The sequence below is a fragment of the Aegilops tauschii genome, chromosome 6 (assembly GCF_002575655.3).
Source record: "Aegilops tauschii subsp. strangulata cultivar AL8/78 chromosome 6, Aet v6.0, whole genome shotgun sequence".
In the NCBI taxonomy this organism is placed as follows: Eukaryota; Viridiplantae; Streptophyta; class Magnoliopsida; order Poales; family Poaceae; genus Aegilops; species Aegilops tauschii.
The window spans coordinates 354,376,001-354,399,854 of NC_053040.3; the positions used below are offsets into that span (position 1 = coordinate 354,376,001).

The 23,854-nt window shown below is 47.2% G+C and overlaps 1 protein-coding gene across 1 annotated transcript; it reads left to right on the plus strand.

Moving 5' to 3' along the window:
- The first annotated feature begins 11,731 nt into the window (after nt 1-11,731).
- Nucleotides 11,732-14,113, plus strand: LOC109770603 (uncharacterized). Its single transcript, XM_020329317.4, has 2 exons — nt 11,732-13,190; nt 13,289-14,113. The coding sequence occupies exons 1-2, from the start codon at nt 11,824-11,826 to the stop codon at nt 13,626-13,628; spliced, it is 1,707 nt and encodes a 568-aa protein (XP_020184906.1). The 5' UTR covers nt 11,732-11,823; the 3' UTR covers nt 13,629-14,113.
- The last annotated feature ends 9,741 nt before the right edge of the window (nt 14,114-23,854 follow it).

Consider the following 23,854-nt stretch of genomic DNA (forward strand, 5'->3'; position numbering starts at 1 on the left):
TGTGCTTCAGTGTCATCCCTGGATCGGTAATGCTGACACACACAGTACTCGAAGGATTTATAACAGAGTAGCAATCACACACTTATTACATCGAATGTCTCAAAAGAGAACTTATTACAATAAATATGGCATCAGGCCATCTAATACGATAAGAGCGGAAGGCTTGGAAGATAAAGTGAGTCCATCAACTCCAACGACATAGCTGAGCTGCACTGCAATGACCTAACGAACCTTACTCCTCGTCTGAAAAGTCTGCAACATAATACGTTGCAGCCCGAAAATGGGTCAGCACATGGACTATGCTGGCAATATAACACAGTAGAGCAAGAACAGAATAATGCTATCACTACATGCATATTTGGCTGGTGGAAAGGCTCTATGGTTATAGTTTTGCGAAAAGCCAATTTTTCCCTACAACAAAGGAATAGATTTTATTTAACTATCATGGTAGTTGAAACATCATTGAGAAGGTTCCGCCAACTCAATCCCAATTAAAAAGTAATTATCAACCCAACAATATTAAATTAGAGTGATGAGATACATATGATAATCCAAGTACTAGATACTCAAGATGTCCATAACCGGGGACACGGCTAACCATGATTAGATTGTACACTCTGCAGAGGTTTGCGCACTTTTCCCCACAAGACTCGATCGCCTCCGTTGGATTTCTCGCACTACATGGTGTTTGAGAAACGGATGACCGAGACACAGTCTTTCAGAAGCATTAACTCTAACCCCGGGTAGACAGTACCAACTTACATCCCTCTACATCTGCTAGCCTACCACTGGAAGAGGTCATGCAACTTACTCAACTATGCTAGAGCCCATAATAGCTTGTGGCTGCACACGGAAGTTTCTAGCATGAAATATCTCAGTTCCCTTTGAGCCTGGGTGGCGGACCTTAGGATTATCACACGGGTACTCCGGGATATCCCAGGACAACACTGGATTCTCCAGTTGCCCGACAAGCAATCCACCCAGATGTGTATTAAAGTTGCCACCTTAAGTTGAACCATTAATTAACAATCTCACATCTGTCATGGATTCACTCACCCAAACCACATCTACGAGCATAGCATAGCAATATAAGCAATACGTAGAAGTAACTCCCAAGGGTTTGATTATAACAGCGCAATAGGTTCTACCTCATCAACTACTTCCCATTACCCACAAGTTAATCACATCCTAATCATGCAATGTTTGAGGATTGGAGCTAATGCATAAAAACTGGGTAATAATGGGATATGATCAAAGTGTTACTTGCCTTGCTGATGATCCGCAAAACCTAGAGACTCGTAGTAGCACGCTTCGCACTCCGGGAATTCTATCGCAAACAAACAATAGCATACATAAGCAATCAAGCAAATATGCACAGGTAAAACTCAAATAAGAAGATCTAACCAGAAAGTTCAACTTAAGAACTCCGGTTTGCAAAAAGAATCAAATCAAACGGAGCAACGAAACTCAAACTGCGAAAGAAACAAGATGCGTTTACTAATCTGGACTAAAGTCAAATTTTACAGTACCAAAATCTTGTTCAAGTTGGTTAAACAGAAAGAGGGCTTCGAGACGCAGATCTAGGCGCTTGAATCGCCTGATTCCGACTAACGAGCGAAAAGTTAAACTAAAACGAAAATCGGATCAGAAATCGCGATCGAGAATAATCGCAAAAAATCCGAGAAAAAGAAAAACTAACGAACAGGCTAACGAACGAACGTTCGCTGTCTGCGGGTAACGGGTGAAAACCGTTCGTTAAAACGAACGAAGAGGCGTTCGCTAAATAAATAAACCGACGGGAAAAACCGTTCTAAAAGAATAAACCGGAAATAAAAAAGGGATCTAGATCTAGGGTTTACCGAAATAAACCGATGAGAGAAAAAAAATGGTGGCGGCTCCGGCGAAGTCGGCGGCGGCGGCGCGGGGCCGCGGCGGTGGTGGTGTGGGGGTCGAGGCGGGGGTCGGCTCGGCCTTTAAAGGGCCGGGCGAGGCGGCGGCTCGGGCAAGGGGTCGGGGAAGGAGGAGTCCTCCCCGGACACGGCGGCGGCAGCGTGCGCCGGCCGGACTCCGGTCGGAGTCGGTCAGGGCGAGGGGCGGGCTGGCGCGGCTGGCCAACTGGGCCTCGTCCCAGTTCGGTCCGGCGGAAAACTTAAAAAAAATCCGCACAGAAAAACGCCGAAAATAAGTACTAAACGGACGCCAAAAATCCCGAAATAAATTTTCCCCGTCCTCTAAAAATCTACCGGACATGGTGAACATTTATTTGGGCCAAAAATGCAATTTTGAAAAACGCGAATTTTTCCTATGCAAATAAAATAGGAATAAAAATCCCAAATAAAATATTTATTTATTTTTAATATTTTTCCTCCAATATTTCATTGTTTTTGGGGAAATCATATTATCCCCTCTCATATTTTTTTATATGAAATATTTTTGGAGAGAAAAATAATAAAACAAATAATCCTCGTTTCAATATTTGATAAAATTCAAATATGAAAATAGTGAAATCCCCAACTCTCTCCGAGGGTCCTTGAGTTGCTTAGAATTTCGAGGATCGCAAAAGGAATATGCAGTAAAATATGATATGCATGAATGATCTATGTATAACATTCCAAATTGAAAATTTGGGATGTTACAAACCTACCCCCCTTAAGATGAATCTCGCCCTCGAGATTCGGGTTGGCTAGAAAATAGGTGTGGGTGGTCTTTGCGAAGATCATCCTCTCGTTCCCAAGTGGCTTCATCCTCGGTATGGTGGCTCCACTGAACTTTGCAAAACTTGATAACCTTGTTGCGGGTGACTCGGCTGGCAAATTCAAGAATCCTGACTGGCTTCTCCTCATAGGTCAGATCACTGTCCAACTGAATGGCTTCCAAGGGCACTGTATCTCTTAGCGGTATATCGGCCATCTCAGCATGACACTTCTTCAACTGTGAAACATGAAACACATCATAAAATCCTGACAGTCCTTCAGGTAACTCCAACTTGTAGGCAACCTCTCCCATACATTCCAAAATTCGGTACGGTCCTACAAATCTCGGGGCTAACTTTCCCTTAACTCCAAAACGTTTCACTCCTCGCAGAGGTGACACTCGCAGATATGCTCTGTCCCCAATTTCATAGGTTACTTCCTTGCGTTTCGAATCTGCATAACTCTTCTGCCTGAACTAAGCTACCTTCAGTCTATCTCGAATCAACTTAACCTTCTCTTCAGACTCCTTGATCAAATATGGTCCAAACAACCGCCGGTCTCCAACTTCATCCCACATCAACGGTGTTCTGCACCTTCGTCCATACAGGGCTTCGAACTGTGCCATCTTCAAACTGGCTTGATAGCTATTGTCGTATGAGAACTCCGCGTAGGGCAAATTGTCATCCCAACTAGATCCATAATCTAGTGCACAAGCTCTCAACATATCCTCCCGAATCTGGTTGACTCTCTCGTCTGTCCATCTGTCTGCGGATGTAATGCTGACACACATAGTACTCGAAGGATTTATAACGGAGTAGCAATCACACACTTATTACATCGAATGTCTCAAAAGAGAACTTATTACAATAAATATGGCATAAGGCCATCTAATACGATAACAGCGGAAGGCTTGGAAGATAAAGTGAGTCCATCAACTCCAACGGCATAGCTGAGCTGCACGGCAACGACCTAACGAACCTTACTCCTCGTCTGAAAAGTCTGCAACATAATACGTTGCAGCCCGAAAATGGGTCAGCACATGGACTATGCTGGCAATATAACACAGTAGAGCAAGAACAGAATAATGCTATCACTACATGCATATTTGGCTGGTGGAAAGGCTCTATGGTTATAGTTTTGCGAAAAGCCAATTTTTCCCTACAACAAAGGAATAGATTTTATTTAACTATCATGGTAGTTGAAACATCATTGAGAAGGTTCCTCCAACTCAATCCCAATTAAAAAGTAATTATCAACCCAACAATATTAAATTAGAGTGATGAGATACATATGATAATCCAAGTACTAGATACTCAAGATGTCCATAACCGGGGACACGGCTAACCATGATTAGATTGTACACTCTGCAGAGGTTTCCGCACTTTTCCCCACAAGACTCGATCGCCTCCGTTGGATTTCTCGCACTACATGGTGTTTGAGAAACGGATGACCGAGACACAGTCTTTCAGAAGCATTAACTCTAACCCCGGGTAGACAGTACCAACTTACATCCCTCTACATCTGCTAGCCTACCACTGGAAGAGGTCATGCAACTTACTCAACTATGCTAGAGCCCATAATAGCTTGTGGCTGCACACGGAAGTTTCTAGCATGAAATATCTCAGTTCCCTTTGAGTCTGGGTGGCGGACCTTAGGATTATCACACGGGTACTCCGGGATATCCCAGGACAACACTGGATTCTCCAGGTGCCTGACAAGCAATCCACCCAGATGTGTATTAAAGTTGCCACCTTAAGTTGAACCATTAATTAACAATCTCACATCTGTCATGGATTCACTCACCCAAACCACATCTACGAGCATAGCATAGCAATATAAGCAATACGTAGAAGTAACTCCCAAGGGTTTGATTATAACAGCGCAATAGGTTCTACCTCATCAACTACTTCCCATTACCCACAAGTTAATCACATCCTAATCATGCAGTGTTTGAGGATTGGAGCTAATGCATAAAAACTGGGTAATAATGGGATATGATCAAAGTGTTACTTGCCTTGCTGATGATCCGCAAAACCTAGAGACTCGTAGTAGCACGCTTCGCACTCCGGGAATTCTATCGCAAACAAACAATAGCATACATAAGCGAGCAAGCAAAGATGCATGGGTAAAACTCAAATAATAAGATCTAACCAGAAAGTTCAACTTAAGAACTCCGGTTTGCAAAAAGAATCAAATCAAACGGAGCAACGAAACTCAAACTGCGAAAGAAACAAGATTCGTTTACTAATCTGGACTAAAGTCAAATTTTACAGTACCAAAATCTTGTTCAAGTTGGTTAAACAGAAAGAGGGCTTCGAGACGAAGATCTAGGCGCTTGAATCGCCTGATTCCGACAAACGAGTGAAAAGTGAAACTAAAACAAAAATCGGATCAGAAATCGCGATCGAGAATAATCGCGAAAAATCCGAGAAAAAGAAAAACTGACGAACAGGCTAACGAACGAACGTTTGCTGTCTGCGGGTAACGGGTGAAAACCGTTCGTTAAAATGAACGAACGAACAGGCATTCGCTAAATAAATAAACCGACGGGAAAACCCGTTCTAAAAGAATAAACCGGAATTTAAAAAAATCGGATCTAGATCTAGGGTTTACCGAAATAAACCGACGAGAGAAAAAAACGACGGCGGCGGCTCCGATGAAGTTGGCGGCGGCGGCGGCGGCTAGCGCGGCAGCGGCGCGGGCGGAGCTGCAGCGGCGGGGCGGCGGTGGTGGTGTGGTGGTCGAGGCGGGGGTCGGCCCGGCCTTTAAAGGGCCGGGCGAGGCGGCGGTTTGGGCAAGGGGCCGGGGGAGGAGGAGTCCTCCCCGGACAGGGCGGCGGCGGCATGCGTCGGCCGAACTCCGGTCGGAGTCGTTCGGGCGAGGGGCGGGCTGGCGCGGCTGGCCAACTGGGCCTCGGCCCAGTTCGGTCCGGCGGAAAACTTAAAAAAAAATCCGCGCAGAAAAACACCGAAAAGAAATACTAAACAGATGCCAAAAATACCGAAATAAATTTTCCCCGTCCTCTAAAAATCTACCGGACTAGGTGAACATTTATTTGGGCCTGAAATGCAATTTTGAAAAACACGATTTTTTCCTATGCAAATAAAATAGCAATAAAAATCCCAAATAAAATATTTATTTGTTTTTAATATTTTTCCTCCAATATTTCATTGTTGTTGGGGAAGTCATATTATCCCCTCTCATAATTATTTTTTTATGAAATATTTTCGGAGAGAAAAATAATAAAACAAATAATCCTCGTTTCAATATATGATAAAATTCAAATATGAAAACGGTGAAATCCCCAACTCTCTCCGAGGGTCCTTGAGTTGCTTAGAATTTCGAGGATCACGAAACGAATATGCAGTAAAATATGATATGCATGAATGATCTATGTATAACATTCCAAATTGAAAATTTGGGATGTTACAGTAGCTCTTCGGTCGTAGCTGTCGAGGGTGATTCCTCCTTCACCACTCCCAATACGACTCTGTCGTGCAACACTTCAAGTGTGAACCTCGAGGGTTATTCCTCGTATGTTCACCTTGATGGATACATCGAGTGGAAATCCATCGAGGGAGATTCCTCGGATTTCCCCCTTGATGACACGGACACACAGTTACCTTTACATATAGCCCCCGTGTACTGTTACTGCGGGATTGAAGGGACAGGTGGTACCATCCCAGTAGAGGTGGACCTGAGTTCCCGATAGTCTCTGGTTAGTTGAGTCGGCCCTGAGGGGTACCCGCGAGTTGTTGTGAAAGTCGGGCAGGCCCGGAGAGCACCGCGAGATAATTACGAGGCATGGCCGGGCGGGTAGACCGCCCTAGAGAGAGGGTTGGGCCTGGCCCTTGCCGTATTTCCTCGAGACGGGGCGATGCGGTCACATGGTCGTGAGTCTCTGCTTGTCTCTGCGAGCTCTTAATACACTAATGGTATGGGTATTTGATCTGAGTTACCCACTGGCCTTTATGCACTAACCACCATGCGGGAACAGATATGGGCACTCGGCGTCGTAGTATCAACCGAAGCTTTGTCAGACGTCTAGTTCAGCATTGTGGCACGGTCAGATCATGCCATCCACTACACGGGTGGTGCTGGTATCCACCCTGCTCGCAACGACCCGGAGTGCAATGGGCGATGGGCCCAAGACCCTGGAGCGCTTAGGACGTCGCCCGGCGGGGACCTCTCTACTGAGCCTAGGTAGGGCTACGACGTGTTGATCTTACGAGGCCGGGCATGGACCCAGGAAAGTGTGTCCTGTTGGGGAACGTAGTAATTTAAAAAATTTCCTACGCACACACAAGATCATGGTGATGCATAGCAACGAGAGAGGAGAGTGTTGTCCACGTACCCTCGTGGACCGACAGCGGAAGCGTTATCACAACGCGGTTGATGTAGTCGTACGTCTTCACGATCCGACCGATCAAGTACCGAACGCACGGCACCTCCGAGTTCAGCACACGTTCAGCTCGATGACGTCCCTCGAACTCCGATCCAGCCGAGTGTTGAGGGAGAGTTTCGTCAGCACGATGGCGTGGTGACGATGTGATGTTCCACCGACGCAGGGCTTCGCCTAAGCTCCGCAATGGTATTATCGAGGTGTAATATTGTGGAGGGGGGCACCGCACACGGCTAAAATATCGTATATCAAGTGTGTATCGAGGTGCCCCCCTGCCCTCGTATATAAAGGAGCAAGGGGGAGGCTGGCTGCCCTAGGCGCGCCAAGGAGAGGGGGGAGTCCTCCTCCTAGTAGGAGTAGGACTCCCCTTTCCTAGTCCAACTAGGAAGAGAGGGGGGAAGGAAAGAGAGGGAGAGGGAGAGGGAAAGAGGGGCTGCGCCCCCCCCTCTCCTAGTCCAACTAGGATTCCTCATGGGAGGGGGCGCGCCACCTCCTGGCTGCTGCCCTCTCTCTCCCCTCAAGGCCCACTAAGGCCCAATACTTCCCCGGGGGGTTCCGGTAACCCCTCCGGCACTCCGGTTTTATCCGAAACTTCTCCGGAACACTTCCGGTGTCCGAATATAGTCGTCCAATATATCAATCTTTATGTCTCGACCATTTCGAGACTCCTCGTCATGTCCGTGATCACATCCGGGACTCCGAACAACCTTCGGTACATCAAAACATATAAACTCATAATATAACTGTCATCGTAACTTTAAGCGTGCGGGCCCTACGGGTTCGAGAACTATGTAGACATGACCGAGACACCTCTCCGGTCAATAACCAATAGCGGAACCTGGATGCTCATATTGGTTCCCACATATTCTACGAAGATCTTTATCGGTCAGACTGCATAACAACATACGTTGTTCCCTTTGTCATCGGTATGTTACTTGCCCGAGATTCGATCGTCGGTATCTCGATACCTAGTTCAATCTCGTTACCGGCAAGTCTCTTTACTCGTTCCGTAATACATCATCCCGCAACTAACTCATTAGTCACAATGCTTGCAAGGCTTATAGTGATGTGCATTACCGAGTGGGCCCAGAGATACCTCTCCGACAATCGGAGTGACAAATCCTAATCTCTCCGATCCAGCCGAGTGTTGAGGGAGAGTTTCGTCAGCACGACGGCGTGGTGACGATGATGATGTTCCACCGACGCAAGGCTTCGCCTAAGCTCCGCAACTGTATTATCGAGGTGTAATATGGTGGAGGGGGGCACCGCACACGGCTAAGAGATCTCAAGGATCAATTGTTGTGTCTATGGGGTGCCCCCTGCCCCCGTATATAAAGGAGCAAGGGGGAGGCAGCCGGCCAAGGGGAGAGGCGCGCCAAAGGGGGGAGTCCTACTCCCACCGGGAGTAGGACTCCTCCTTTCCTTGTGGGAGTAGGAGAAGGGAAGGGGGAAGGAGAAAGAAGGAAGGGTGCGCCCCCCTTCCCTAGTCCAATTCGGACCTGACCATGGGGAGGGGTGCGGCCACCTTTTGAGGCCTTTCTCTCCTTTCCCGTATGGCCCATTAAGGCCCAATACGAATTCCCGCAACTCTCCGGTACTCCGAAAAATACCCGAATCACTCGGAACCTTTCCGAAGTCCGAATATAGTCGTCCAATATATCGATTTTTACGTCTCGACCATTTCGAGACTCCTCGTCATATCCCCGATCTCATCCGGGACTCCGAACTCCTTCGGTACATCAAAACTCAATAAAACTGTCATCGTAACGTTAAGCGTGCGGACCCTACGGGTTCGAGAACTATGTAGACATGACCGAGACACGTCTTCGGTCAATAACCAATAGCGGGACCTGGATGCCCATATTGGCTCCCACATATTCTACGAAGATCTTTATCGGTCAGACCGCATAACAACATACGTTGTTCCCTTTGTCACCGGTATGTTACTTGCCCGAGATTTGATTGTCGGTATCTCGATACCTAGTTCAATCTCGTTATCGGCAAGTCTCTTTACTCGTTCCGTAACACATCATCCTGCAACTAACTCATTAGTCACAATGCTTGCAAGGCTTATAGTGATGTGCATTACCGAGTGGGCCCAGAGATACCTCTCCGACAATCGGAGTGACAAATCCTAATCTCGAAATACGCCAACCCAACAAGTACCTTTGGAGACACCTGTAGAGCACCTTTATAATCACCCATTTACGTTGTGACGTTTGGTAGCACACAAAGTGTTCCTCCGGTAAACGGGAGTTGCATAATCTCATAGTCATAGGAACATGTATAAGTCATGAAGAAAGCAATAGCAACATACTAAACGATCGAGTGCTAAGCTAACGGAATGGGTCAAGTCAATCACGTCATTCTCCTAATGAGGTGATCTCGTTAATCAAATGACAACTTATGTCTATGGCTAGGAAACATAACCATCTTTGATTAACGAGCTAGTCAAGTAGAGGCATACTAGTGACACTCTGTTTGTCTATATATTCACACATGTATTATGTTTCCGGTTAATACAATTCTAGCATGAATAATAAACATTTATCATGATATAAGGAAATATATAATACTTTATTATTGCCTCTAGGGCATATTTCCTTCATCATCTAGTCCTCGTGACCTTAATATCTTTACATTAGCCGCCGAAGGTATGGGACAAGAAGTAGGACGAATGAGTTGTCTCAATATAGCGCGTCTTGAGGGATAATGCTATGTGAGGAAACGCCCATCATTAGTATATTGTCATATCCTATAATGCAGGTACTAACTTAGCCAAAACATAGCACAGTCGTAAAGCTTAACTCCATCCTGTGCCCGTCCCGAACGAGACCGTACCTAGATGCCAGCAACCTCATCTAAAACATCACATACTTTTCCTAGTTTATTTTCTCAGTTTACTTTAGTATTTATTTTCCATTCTCTCTAGTACTTAGTTTAATTCTGCCTTTTATCGTTCCTAGCAACCTACTTAAGTGAACCATTTCCAAACTCCAGTTGTGAGCGTAGTTGTGTTGAGTGACAACGAAGTTGCGGGGATCGTGGTGCCATCCTATTCGCTCCTTGTGGGATCGACAAACCTTACTTATCATGAAATTGCTACATAGCCCTGTGTACTTGCAGGTCATCACCCCGTTGCCCCACGACCTCCCTCGCCACAGCCTTTAAGAAGATCTGGCTAAGTCGCAAAATAAGAAGGGGAGACGAAGCAAAAGGATACCTTGCGGGATCCCTTGGTAATGGTGAGAGAAGGCTTGTGAGGAAGAATAGGACGACAAGAATAAGATGGGAAGTAAGCAATGGAATGAGGAATGACATCGCGTTGGCTGTGGTCCCCTTTTATAGCCGCTCGGGGCACCTAAGAGGCGGTCTGAGCACGGTGACACAAGCCTGCTCTATCAATAGAGTCGTCTACTATGCACAACGAGCACGAGGATCGAGACACCATCATAGCCAAAAGGGAACTGAATCAGCAATAGTTGAATGTTTCCTGTATTGATGACAACAGTGATGGGATATGGCTATCACGTAGTCCCATGATGCCTCAATCCCCGTGTAGGGCCAGTCACCTTATCCAGGTAGATACACCATATCTCACTGGGTTTGACGATCAAGTCTAACCACAAGGATGCCGCCATGTCACCCATGACGCTTCAGGGCATGTTCACATCACAATCTTTCCGACCATCATCTTTGTCAACAACGAAACTTTAATGCTCGCAAATCAGAATGTATTTAATTTGATTAAGAAGTTGAACTTGAGCTAAATTGGTGTTATCTATCCACAAAGCTGCTCGGGAAGCCAGACAAAAATGAAGTTGATTTATCTGTGTCCCTAGCAAGGAAGAAAAAGGAGCCCGTCAGGTTTCCGTCTCATGCAACACAGAAACAGACAAACTCTTGGCCACTGACGGCGCATAGTACCGCGGGACACGTTAGCCTGGAAGCTGGTCGCGAGACTGGTCTCAGGGCCCAACAGACTAAGGCATATCCTGGCCCCCTCGCCCCTCATGAAGCCCGCCTTGTAGAAGACCACCATCTTGAGGTGTAAGTTGGGGACTCCTCATCCGATTAGGGCATTGTGTCATTTAGCAAGCTTTGTAAACCTAGGTCTCGCCCCCTTTATACGAGACCTAGGGGATGGTCGAGATACCCAACAAATTTCATCTTAATCTTGATAGATCCATCTCAACATCCAATGTAGCCTCTCTCATACAAGGCGAGGCATACATCAATCAAATCCAAGGAGGTGTAAGGGTTTACCTCCATGATTAGGGTCCAAACAACAAAAATGAATAAACAATTCATGTGTGATCCCCTTTTGTAGTTCCAGTCTCGCGCATCACCCTATCAAGACTACTGACGGTTTTCAGTGTCGTCAGAGGTGTTCAACATAATCATTGGTTTTGTATATTATTTTATTGTTTAATAAATGGATACTTTTGCTAGTAATAATAGTAGGAAAGAATCGAATAGATTTTTTTAGAGAGGAGGCGCTTGCCCGGCAAGAATCGAATAGATGAATCAGACGGCTGTTTTGTAAATTGAAAGATTGTAAATAATTACTGTACTTATCATTTACATTTCTTGGATTTCTCCCTTGCGAAGAAAATAACCTCCCGTTTCTTTGTAGCTCTGTTTCATTCGATTCCGTGCCCCCTCCTTCCCTTTGCCGATCCGCACCCAAACCCTAATCTTTCTAAAAAGTAAAACCCCGCCTCTCCCATGGCCGCCGCCTCGCCGCCGCCCTCCCCGCCCCATCCAAAGCGCCCCAAGATGTCCTCCTCCTCCGACCCCGAGCCGGAGCCCACCTCGCTGTCTGCCGCCGGCGCCGACCCCGGGCAGCCTCGCCGCCGCTACAAGCGCCGCAAGGTGGCCATCATCCTGGCCTACTGCGGCGCGGGGTATCAGGGTATGCAGAAGAATCCGGGCGCGCGCACCATCGAGGGCGATCTCGAGGAGGCGCTCTACCAGGCGGGCGCCGTCCCTGAAGCCGACCGTGCCGCGCCCGCCCGATACGAGTGGGCACGCGCAGCGCGCACCGATAAGGGCGTGAGCGCCGCCGCGCAAGTTGTCTCCGGACGCTTCTACGTCGACCCGCCGGGATTCATTGACCGGCTGAATGCGAAGCTCGCACCACAGATCCGGGCCTTTGGCTACGTGCGCGTCACCAACTCCTTCAGCGCTAAGAAGTTCTGCGACCGCCGGAGGTATGTGTATCTGCTCCCCGTCTTGGCGCTCGACCCCAGCGCACACCCAGACCGCGAGGCTGTCAAGGCAAGCGCGGGGAGTGAGAACCAACTTGCGAAGTGCGTGGAGTGCTCCGAGAGGGGGAGGAAGGTGCCAGATATTATGGGCCGGGAGGGGAAGTTGCCCGACTCCGAGGAGGAGAAGGTTCTTGATACGCCTGGAGAGGAAACTGTGGCTGCTCATGGAGAATTAGGGGATGCAAAATCTGTTCCAGCAAGCTCTGTTACTGAGACTGGGCTGGGAGATGGTGTAATGATTGATCTACCGAGCTCTGGTAATGGAACAGAAGCTCAAAATGCTGAACTGGGATCAAATGGGGCAGGAAAATGTGATATTGAAACTGCAGTTGGTAATTGCCATTCTGAAGCTGTACCAACCAGCGCCAGTGAGACCATCTGTTCAACTGTAGGTTCAGTCGATGTCATTGCTTCAGTTGTAGCTGAGAAGGAGAATAATTTTGAGCCTGCAGATATTGAAAAGGAGAGAATGCAAGCTACAAATATTCAGAAGGAAAATGGAGAAGAAAGTCCCCTTCTGAAAAACACATTTGCTTACACTGATGAAGTTAAAGAGAAGTTCAATAGGATCCTCAAGCATTATGTTGGAACCCGTAATTTCCACAACTTCACCACAAGAACTAAAGCTGAGGATCCTGCAGCCAAGAGGTACATCATTTCCTTCACTGCCAATACCGTTGTTAGTCTGGATGGGATTGATTTTGTCAGATGCGAGGTTGTCGGGCAGAGTTTCATGCTTCATCAGATCCGGAAGATGGTTGGCCTTGCTGTAGCAGTGATGAGGAACTGTGCACCTGAGTCAATCTATGACGTTGCCTTTCGCAAGTAAAGTCCTTAACTTCTTATCAGCTAACACATATAACACAATCTAGTCAGTTTGTGTTGCTTGCTGATTTATTGTTTATGTCATATTCTTCTTACAGGGATATCAGACTTAATGTGCCTACTGCACCCGAGGTTGGACTCCACCTCGATGAATGCATGTTTACCTCATATAACTCAAAATGGATGGATACACATGAGGCAGTTTCAATTGAACCCTATGCTGAGGAGGCTGAAGAGTTCAAGATCAAGTACATCTTCCCTCATATTGCTGCAATGGAACACAAGGAGGGAGCTGTAGCACTCTGGTTGCACTCATTGAACAGCAGAAACTATCCAGATTTCCGCTACATGGAGACCACTGGATCTGAGGCAAAGGTTGGGGCTGTAGTTGAGAATATGGAAGAAGTGCAAATGCCTAGTAATAATGTAAGCGAGTAACTTTTTGCAAGGAACATGCAAGACCGATGGATATTTCTGATTGTCCTGTTCACCTGGAGAGTTGAAACATTGCTTGGAATAAAGACTGAAGAGAAAGGGTTGCTGCTTTTGTCCTATGAAGTGCTGGCATCAAAATGGTCGGAAGCATAAGTTATCTGCTCTAGTGTTATCTTAAGGCAATATCTGTTACAGCGGAGATCAGCTTTCCCAGATAGATATTTTTAAGTTGATTTATATGATCTATGTAACACTCTGAGACTGAATTATGCCCCCTGGAAAATACTTCATTGAATCCAGCATGCAGTTCAATAGGTTCAATATATTGTATGGCTTAGACCTGAAATATGTTGTTTCTAGTCTTTAATTCTTTTCAGGTTACATTACAGTATTTACATTTTCTTCTTGTAATCACATTATGTGCATTCGTCTTGGCTTGATTCAGACTCATATCCATTGCTAGCATAATTGCTGTGTGTTTACTGTTACTTGACAAATGTTCAATTTGCTCACTTTGAAGTACTCCCTCCGTTGCGAAATGTAAGGCGTTTTTTGATGATAGTCAAAAAACGACTATCATAAAATGTCTTATATTTTGGGACGGAGGGATTATACATACATTTTTAACTTATTTTGTTCATATCCATGTACGCCTGTGCCACATGATCTTCTGGTACTCCCTCTGCTTTAGTGATCTAAAAGGTCTTATATTAGTTTCAAGAGGGAGTACATACATTTGCTCACTTTGTCGTATTTTCCTGGAGTAGTTCAACTCCGCTACTGGTTCCCACTTCTCAACAATGCTGTCCGGACCCCAATTGCTGGTATGCAGAGCACATTCTGTTGGACTTATCCTGCTGCTGATAACGGTCAAACACAGATAAGAGAACACGGAAGATGCTGGATGGGATAGCCCATTGCTCTACTCTCTGTCTTTGGGCACAATTAGGTTCAGATGTTACTATGTGACCAGCTTACCATGGTCATACCAACCTTTTATATCTTCTGTCTTGTTTTTGTACAAGTTCGTTTTCAAAGAAGAAACTCTCTTTCGTTTGGGGAGAAACCTTCTCTGCTTCGTTTGGTAAAAGCATAATATGGTTTCCAGTTTCCCGTTGGCTCTAACCTCTGAGGGCATTTTTAACCGATCCCCTAAAAAGCTATAAAAGAGTAAAAATTCGATTTTACTCCTTTTCGATGCACCTAGCTGATCCCCTATTCTGCCTAGTGAAGTAAAAATTTTACTCCAACTCCCAAAATCCCCCTAACGGTGAGTGACAGCCTCCACCATTTCCCTCCATTTTCCCCAAAACCCTCCCGCCCGCGCACGCTCCCGCCGCTCGCCATGGACGCCGACCTCGATGCCACCGCTGGCCTCGCCTCCCTCGCCTCGTCCTGCATCACGTACGCCCCCTCCGGCAAAGGCAAGCCTCCCCCCCCCCCCCCCCCCCCCCCGCAAGACCGCCACCGCGCCCAAGCCGAAGAAGCCGACGGCCAACGAGCAGGCAAGGGAGTCGGCGAAGAGAAAGGGCCGGAGGCACGCAGCGGATGCGAGGGAGGAAGCCATCGCGGCGGCCACCATCGCCGCCGCCGCGCAGCAGGAGGCCACCAACGCCCGCGTCGCGCGGCAACGAGGGAGGCGCTGATATACCTAGGGTTAAACCCTGGCCAGCACGGCCTCGTCAACGTCGCCGTGGCCGCGGCCAGCACCGGCTCATCTGTGTTTCCTCGGATGGTGCTGCCCGACTCGCCCCGCGCGTCGGTGACGCAGCCGATGCCCGGCTTCCACGTCTACCCGCAGGCCTACCCGCATGCCTCTCGACTCTCCGGGGAGTGCTCGCCCGAGGTGAGCGTGGTGGCGCCTTTCACACCCACACCCGCGGCCATCGACCTCAATGCCACAGCGGTGGCCGGTGGCTCGTCATCCGGAGGGGCGAGCAAATGCGCACGACAGATGCCAGTGGACGTGCTGCCGGGCGCACGCAACTTGTTCGACGGAATGTCGGCCTCCGGCGACGATGACTACATGCAGAACATCATCTTCAAGGGTGGTGCGCTGGCCTTAGGCGGTGCTGCCGGGGCTGGCTACGATCCCGAGGAGACACAAAGCCAGGATGGCCGAGTGCCGTTCACGTCGTCCACCTTTGATCAAGATCAGGTCGCCTTCATGCATGATCAGGTCGGCGTGGACCTGGACGGCTTCCCACTCGACCACGAGTTTCCGGATGACTACGGCCTCGAGGAAGAGGATGAGTTGGACATCCAAGGGGAGACTTTGTTCAAGGACGAGCTCGCCAACCAAGCCACCGGGGGGAAGCCGAAGCGCAAGAGCAGGCGGACGAAGGCGTACACGGCGGCCGAGGACAAACTTCTTTGTGAGGGTTGGAGGGACATTGGGCAAAACCCCAAGACCGGCGCCGAACAAAAGGCATCAACCTTTTGGACTCGTGTCCATCGTGAGTTCCATGAGCGCAAGAAATTTCCGCCGTACCAAATGCATAGCACGCGCGGGTGGGTGTCCATCTCGAAGCATTGGAAGGTGATCCAACAAGAGTGTAACAACTTTTGTGCCACCCTTGAGAGCATCAAGGCACGATCTGTGAGCGGCATCGACATGCAAGACATGGTATGCTAGCAAGCACCCCTCTTTGTGTCATTTCGTTTATGCTTGCATGTCCATTTCCATTTGCCAATATGCTTGCATGCAATTCATTTGTAGGCATTCGAATCTTTGGAGGCATTCAAGGTCCAGCACGATGGCAAGTGCTTCAACCTCTCCCATTGTTGGAGGGTCATCAAAGACGAGGAGAAGTTCAAGGCGCAATATGCCGACCTCAAGTCGCGTGGGTGGAAGAAGGCTGTGGAGGAGGAAGACGGCGAGAAACCACGGCCGCGGGGGAAGACCATCTCCAAGAAGGAGGACAAGCAAGATTCGGCGTCGAACGCCTTGATCGCAAGCGTGGAGGGAATGATGACCAAGAAGGACTCGAGGGAGGAGGAGCGTCGGTGATACTAGGAAGAACAAATGAACGCCTTCATGGAGATCCAAAGAAGGAGGCTTGACATGGAGGCGGAGAAGCAAGCCAAGATGCTTGAGATGGAGGCGGAGAAGCAAGCCAAGATGTTAGAGATTGAGGCCGCCAACGCCAAGACCAAGGCGAAAGAAGTGGCTCTCGCGAGCATGATGACGGGGGTGGAGATCATGAAGGTGGATCTCAACACCGTGTCGCCAAGGAAGAGGCCGTGGTTCGACAAGATGCAGGCCAACATGCTCAAGTTTGACGGCTAGTGATCGATGGCGGCGAGCGCCATCCTTTTTTGTATGCCGGCAAGTGTGCTGGCATGACCATGGCCGTGATGGCGTGGTCGAACTCTCCCGCCCTTTTTTGTGTGCTGGCATGTGTGTCGGCCGCTGGCAAGTGCGCCAGCTGAACTGCGTGCTGTTTTTTTGAAGCTGGCATTGTATGCCGGCGCTAGCATGGTGCCGGCATGAACTTCGGGCGATGACATGGTCGCTGGCATGATATGGCCGTGGGCCTTTTTTGAAATTTGCGTGCGGACATGAAATGGGTCGCGGCCGTTGGGCGCACTGCCGACCCAAATCTTAAAGAGGGTGGACGCCGAGCGAGCGGCCAACCCAAACAGACAAAAAGAGGACAAATCCGCCGTCCGTTTGGGTTAGCGCGTTGGAGTTGCTCTAAATCTCCTTATTTTCACTCATTCCCGTGGTGACCGAGTAAAACTGACGCCTCTTTCTTTCTCTCACCCCGCGCCGCCCTGTCTCCCGCTGCCGGAGCTGCTGCGCCCTGCCGCCGCCACCGATGACCATCCGGCCGGCCAGAATGGATAGCCCGGACCCTTCCTTCACCCAGTCGGCCATCGCCGCCGGTGTTTCGCCGCTGAAAATTATCGATGCACCGCCACTCACGTCGAATTTGGGGATGAAAAAAACCCACCACGTCCAAACTCCTCCTCATACCGCCCTAGTGGCCTCGCTGGTGGCCACCGCCTCTTCGGCAACGACCCGCTGCCCTCCCACCGCACCCGCCAGAGCCAAACGAGCTCGAAGGCCGCCGACGGCGGCGACGACGCTCGCTGAGGCGGCCACGAAAAGGAAGATGAATATGAAGGAAATATGTCCTAGAGGCAATAATAAAGTTGTTATTTATATTTCCTCATATCATGACAAATGTTTATTATTCATGCTAGAATTGTATTAACCGGAAACTTAGTACATGTGTGAATACATAGACAAACAGAGTGTCCCTAGTATGCCTCTACTTGACTAGCTCGTTAATCAAAGATGGTTAAGTTTCCTAGCCATAGACATGTGTTGTCATTTGATCAACGGGATCACATCATTAGAGAATGATGTGATGGACACGACCCATTCGTTAGCTTAGCATTATGATCGTTGAGTTTTATTGCTATTGCTTTCTTCATGACTTATACATGTTCCTCTGACTATGAGATTATGCAACTCCCGAATACCGGAGGAACACCTTGTGTGCTATCAAACGTCACAACATAACTGGGTGATTATAAAAATGCTCTACAGGTGTCTCCGAGGGCGTTTGTTGGGTTGGCATAGATCGAGATTAGGATTTGTCACTCCATGTTTCGGAGAGGTATCTCTGGGCCCTCTCGGTAATGCACATCACTATAAGCCTTGCAAGCAATGTGACTAATGAGTTAGTTGCGGGATGATGCATTACGGAACGAGTAAAGAGACTTGCCGGTAACGAGATTGAACTAGGTATTGAGATACCAACGATCGAATCTCGGGCAAGTAACACACCGATGACAAAGGGAACAACGTATGTTGTTATGCGGTTTGACCGATAAAGATCTTCGTAGAATATGTAGGAGCCAATATGAGCATCCAGGTTCCGCTATTGGTTATTGACCGGAGATGTGTCTCGGTCATGTCTACATAGTTCTCAAACCCGTAGGGTCCGCACGCTTAACGTTCGATGATGATTTGTATTATGAGTTTATGTGATTTGATGACCGAAGTTTGTTCGGAGTCCCGGATGAGATCATGGACATGAAGAGGAATCTTGAAATGGTCAAGAGATAAAGATTGATATATTGGAAGGCTATATTTGGACATCGAAAAGGTTCTGAGTGGTTCGGGTATTTTTCGGAGTACCGGAGAGTTACGGGAATTCGCCGGGGGGAGTCATTGGGCCTTAATGGGCCTTAGTGGGAGAGAGGAGGAGGTGGCCAAGGTGGGGGCGCGTCCCCCAAGCCCAATCCGAATTGGGAGGGGGGCCGGCCCCCCTTTCCTTCTCTCCCTCTCCCTTTTCCTTCTTCTCCTACTCCAACTAGGGAAAGGGGGAATCCTACTCCCACCGGGAGTAGGACTCCCCCCTTGGGCGCGCCATGAGAGGGCCGGTCCTCCCCTCCTCCACTCCTTTATATACGGGGGAAGGGGCACCCCATAGACACACAAGTTGATCTTAGCCGTGTGCGGTGCCCCCCTCCACAGATTTCCACCTCGGTCATATCGTTGTAGTGCTTAGGCAAAGCCCTTCGTCGGTAACTTCATCATCACCGTCATCACGCTGTCGTGCTGACAAAACTCTCCCTCAGCCTCAGCTGGATCAAGAGTTCGAGGGACGTCACCGAGCTTAACGTCTGCAGATCGCGGAGGTGCCGTGCGTTCGGTACTTGATCGGTTGGATCGCGAAGACGTTCGACTACATCAACCGCGTTACTTAACGCTTCCGCTTTCGGTCTACGAGGGTACGTGGACACATTCTCCCGCTCGTTGCTATGCATCACATAGATAGATCTTGCGTGATTGTAGGTAAATTTTTTGAAATACTGCGTTCCCCAACAGTGGCATCCGAGCCAGGTCTATGTGTAGATGTTATATGCACGAGTAGAACACAAAGAGTTGTGGGCGATAATAGTCATACTGCTTACCAACATGTCATACTTTGATTCAGCGGTATTGTTGGATGAAGCGGCCCGGACCGACATTACATGTACGCTTACGCGAGACTGGTTCTACCGACGTGCTTTGCACATAGGTGGCTGGCGGGTCTCAGCTTCTACAAATTTAGTTGAATCGAGTGTGGCTACGCCCAGTCCTTGTTGAATGTTAAAACAACACACTTGACGAAAAATCGTTGTGGTTTTGATGTGTAGGTAAGAACGGTTCTTGCTCAGCCCATAGCAGCCACGTAAAACTTGCAACAACAAAGTAGATGACGTCTAACTTGTTTTTGCAGGGCATGTTGTGATGTGATATGGTCAAGACGTGATGAGATATAAATTGTTGTATGAGATGATCATATTTTGTTAAAGTTATCAGCAACTGGCAGGAGCCTTATGGTTGTCTCTTTATTGCAAGAGCCATATAATTGCTTTACTTTATCGCTATGCGATAGCAATAGCTGCAAAAGCGATAGTTGGCGAGACGACCATGTGACGACACGTTGATAGAGATCAAGATGATGGAGATCGTGGTGTGATGCCGGTGACGATGGAGATCATGACGATACTTTGAGATGGAGATCAAAGGCACAAGATGATGATGGCCATATCATGTCACATATTTTGATTGCACGTGATGTTTATCTTTTATACATCTTATTTTGCTTAGTACGGCGGTAGCATTATAAGATGATCCCTCACTAAATTTCAAGGTACAAGTGTTCTCCTTGAGTATGCACCGTTGCGACAGTTCTTCGTGCTGAGACACCACGTGATGATCGGGTGTGATAAGCTCTACGTTCACATACAACGGGTGCAAGCCAGTTTTGCACACGCAGAATACTCGGGTTAAACTTGATGAGCCTAGCATATGCAGATATGTCCTCGGAACACTGAGACCGAAAGGTCGAGCGTGAATCATATAGTAGATATGATCAACATAGTGATGTTCACCATTGAAAACTACTCCATCTCACGTGATGATTGGACATGGTTTAGTTGATATGGATCACATGATCATTTAGATGACTAGAGGGATGTCTATCTAAGTGGGAGTTCTTAAGTAATATGATTAATTGAACTTTAATTTATCATGAACTTAGTCCTGATAATATTTGCATAACTATGTTGTAGATCAATAGCTCGTGATGTAGCTCCCCGTTTATTTTTTGATATGTTCCTAGAGAAAAATAAGTTGAAAGATGATAGTAGCAATGATGCGAACTTGGTCCGTGATATGAGGATTATCCTCATTGCTGCATAGAAAAATTATGTCCTTGATGCACCGCTAGGTGACGGACCTATTGCAGGAGCAGATGCAGATGTTATGAACGTTTGGCAAGCTCGGTATGATGACTACTTGATAGTTTAGTGCACCATGCTTAACGGCTTAGAACTGGGACTTCAAAAATGTTTTGAAATGCCATGGAGCATATGAGATGTTCCAAGAGTTGAAATTGGTATTTCAGACTCATGCCCGAGTCGAGAGGTATGAGACCTCTGACAAGTATTTTTTGCCTACAAGATGCAGGAGAATAGCTCGACCAATGAGCATGTGCTCAGAATGTCTGAGTACTACAATCACTTGAATGAAGTGGGAGTTAATCTTCCAGATAAGATAGTGATTGACAGAGTTCTCTAGTCACTATCACCAAGTTACTGGAACTTCGTGATGAACTATAATATGCAAGGGATGACGAAAACGATTCCTCGAGCTCTTCGCGATGCTAAAATCGGCAAAGGTAGAAATCAAGAGAGCATCAAGTGTTGATGGTTGACAAGACCACTAGTTTCAAGTAAAAAGGGCAAGGGAAAGAAAGGGAACTTCAAGAAGAATGACAAGCAAGTTGCCACTCCTGTGAAGAAACCCAAAGCTAAACCCAAGCCTGAAATTGAGTGCTTCTACTGCAAAGGAAATGGTCACTGGAAGTGGAACTGCCCTAGATACTTGGCGGATAAGAAGGATGGCAAAGTAAACAAAGGTATATTTGATATACATGTTATTGATGTGTACTTTACTAGTGTTTATAGCAACCCCTCGGCATTTGATACTTGTTTAGTTGCTAAAAGTAGTAACTCGAAACGAGAGTGGCAAAAATAAACAGAGACTAGTTAAGGGCAAGGTGATGATGTGTGTTGGAAGTGATTCCAAGGTTGATAAGATCACCATCGCACACTCCCTATACCTTCGGGATTAGTGTTGAACCTAAAAGAAATGTTATTTGGTGTTTCCGTTGAGCATAATATGATTGGATCATGTTTATTGCAATACGGTTATTCATTTAAGTCAAAGAATAATTGTTATTCTGTTTACATGAATAAAACCTTCTGTGGTCATACACCCAAGGTAAATGGTTTAATGAATCTCGATCGTAGTGATACACATATTTATTGATGCCAAAAGGTGCAAAGTTGATAATGATAGTGCAACATATTTGTGGCACTGCCGTTTAGGTCATATTGGTGTAAAGCGCATGAAGAAACTCCATGCTGATGGGCTTTTGGAATCACTTGATTATGAATCACTTGATGCTTGCGAACCATGCCTCAAGGGCAAGATGACTAAGACTCCGTTCTCCGGAACAATGGAGCGAGCAACTGACTTATTGGAAATAATACATACTGATGTATGCAATCCGACGAGTGATACGTCTCCAACGTATCTACAATTTATGAAGTATTCATGCTATTATATTATCCATCTTGGATGTTTAATGGGCTTTACTATGCACTATTATATTATTTTTGGGACTAACCTATTAACCCAAAGCCCAGTGTCAGTTTCTGTTTTTTCCCTTGTTTCAGTGTTTCACAGAAAAGGAATATCAAACGGAGTCCAAACGGAATGAAACCTATGGGAGCGTGATTTTTGGAACGAACGTGATCCACGAGACTTGGAGTTGAAGTCAGGGAAGCTTCGAGGTGGCCACGAGGCAGGGAGGCGCGCCTGCCCCCCTGGGCGCGCCCCCACCCTCATGGGCCCCTCGTGGCTCCCTTGACCGACTTCTTTCGCCTATATATATCCACATACCCTAAAAACATCAGAGAACAGAATAGATCGGGAGTTCCGCCGCCGCAAGCCTCTGTAGCCACCAAAAATCAATCGGGACCCTGTTCCGGCACCCTGCCGGAGGGGGGATCCCTCACCGGTGGCCATTTTCATCATCCCGGCAATCTCCATGACGAGGAGGGAGTAGTTCACCCTCGGGGCTGAGGGTATGTACCAGTAGCTATGTGTTTGATCTCTCTCTCTCGTGTTCTTGAGGTGATACGATCTTGATGTATCGCGAGCTTTGCTATTATAGTTGGATCTTATGATGTTTCTCCCCCTCTACTCTCTTGTAATGGATTGCGTTTTCCCTTTGAAGTTATCTTATCGGATTGAGTCTTAAGGATTTGAGAACACTTGATGTATGTCTTGCGTGGGATGCCCGTGGTGACAATGGGGTATTCTATTGATTCACTTGATGTATGTTTTGGTGATCAACTTGCGGGTTCCACCCATGAACCTATGCATAGGGGTTGGCACACGTTTTCGTCTTGACTCTCCGGTAGAAACTTTGGGGCACTCTTTGAAGTTCTTTGTGTTGGTTGAATAGATGAATCTGAGATTGTGTGATGCATATCGTATAATCATACCCACGGATACTTGAGGTGACATTGGAGTATCTAGGTGACATTAGGGTTTTGGTTGATTTGTATCTTAAGGTATTATTCTAGTACGAACTCTATGATAGATCGAACGGAAAGAATAGCTTCGTGTTATTTTACTACGAACTCTTGAATAGATCGATCCGTAAGAATAACTTTGAGGTGGTTTCGTACCCTACCATAATCTCTTCGTTTGTTCTCCGCTATTAGTGACTTTGGAGTGACTCTTTGTTGCATGTTGAGGGATAGTTATATGATCCAATTATGTTATTATTGTTGAGAGAACTTGCACTAGTGAAAGTATGAACCCTAGGCCTTGTTTCCTTGCATTGCAATACCGTTTGTGCTCACTTTTATCATTAGTTACCTTGCTGTTTTTATATTTCAGGTTACAAAAACCTATATCTACCATCCATATTGCACTTGTATCACCATCTCTTTGCCGAACTAGTGCACCTATACAATTTACCATTGTATTGGGTGTGTTGGGGACACTAGAGACTCTTTGTTATTTGGTTGCAGGGTTGTTTGAGAGAGACCATCTTCATCCTACACCTCCCACGGATTGATAAACCTTAGGTCATCCACTTGAGGGAAATTTGCTACTGTCCTACAAACCTCTGCACTTGGAGGCC

Coding starts and splice junctions, on each gene's coding strand:
- LOC109770603 (XM_020329317.4), top strand. CDS start 11,824: ATGGCCGCCGCCTCGCCGCCGCCCTCCCCGCCCCATCCAAAGCGCCCC. Junction 13,191..13,288: donor TATGACGTTGCCTTTCGCAA/GTAAAGTCCTTA, acceptor TTCTTCTTACAG/GGATATCAGACTTAATGTGC.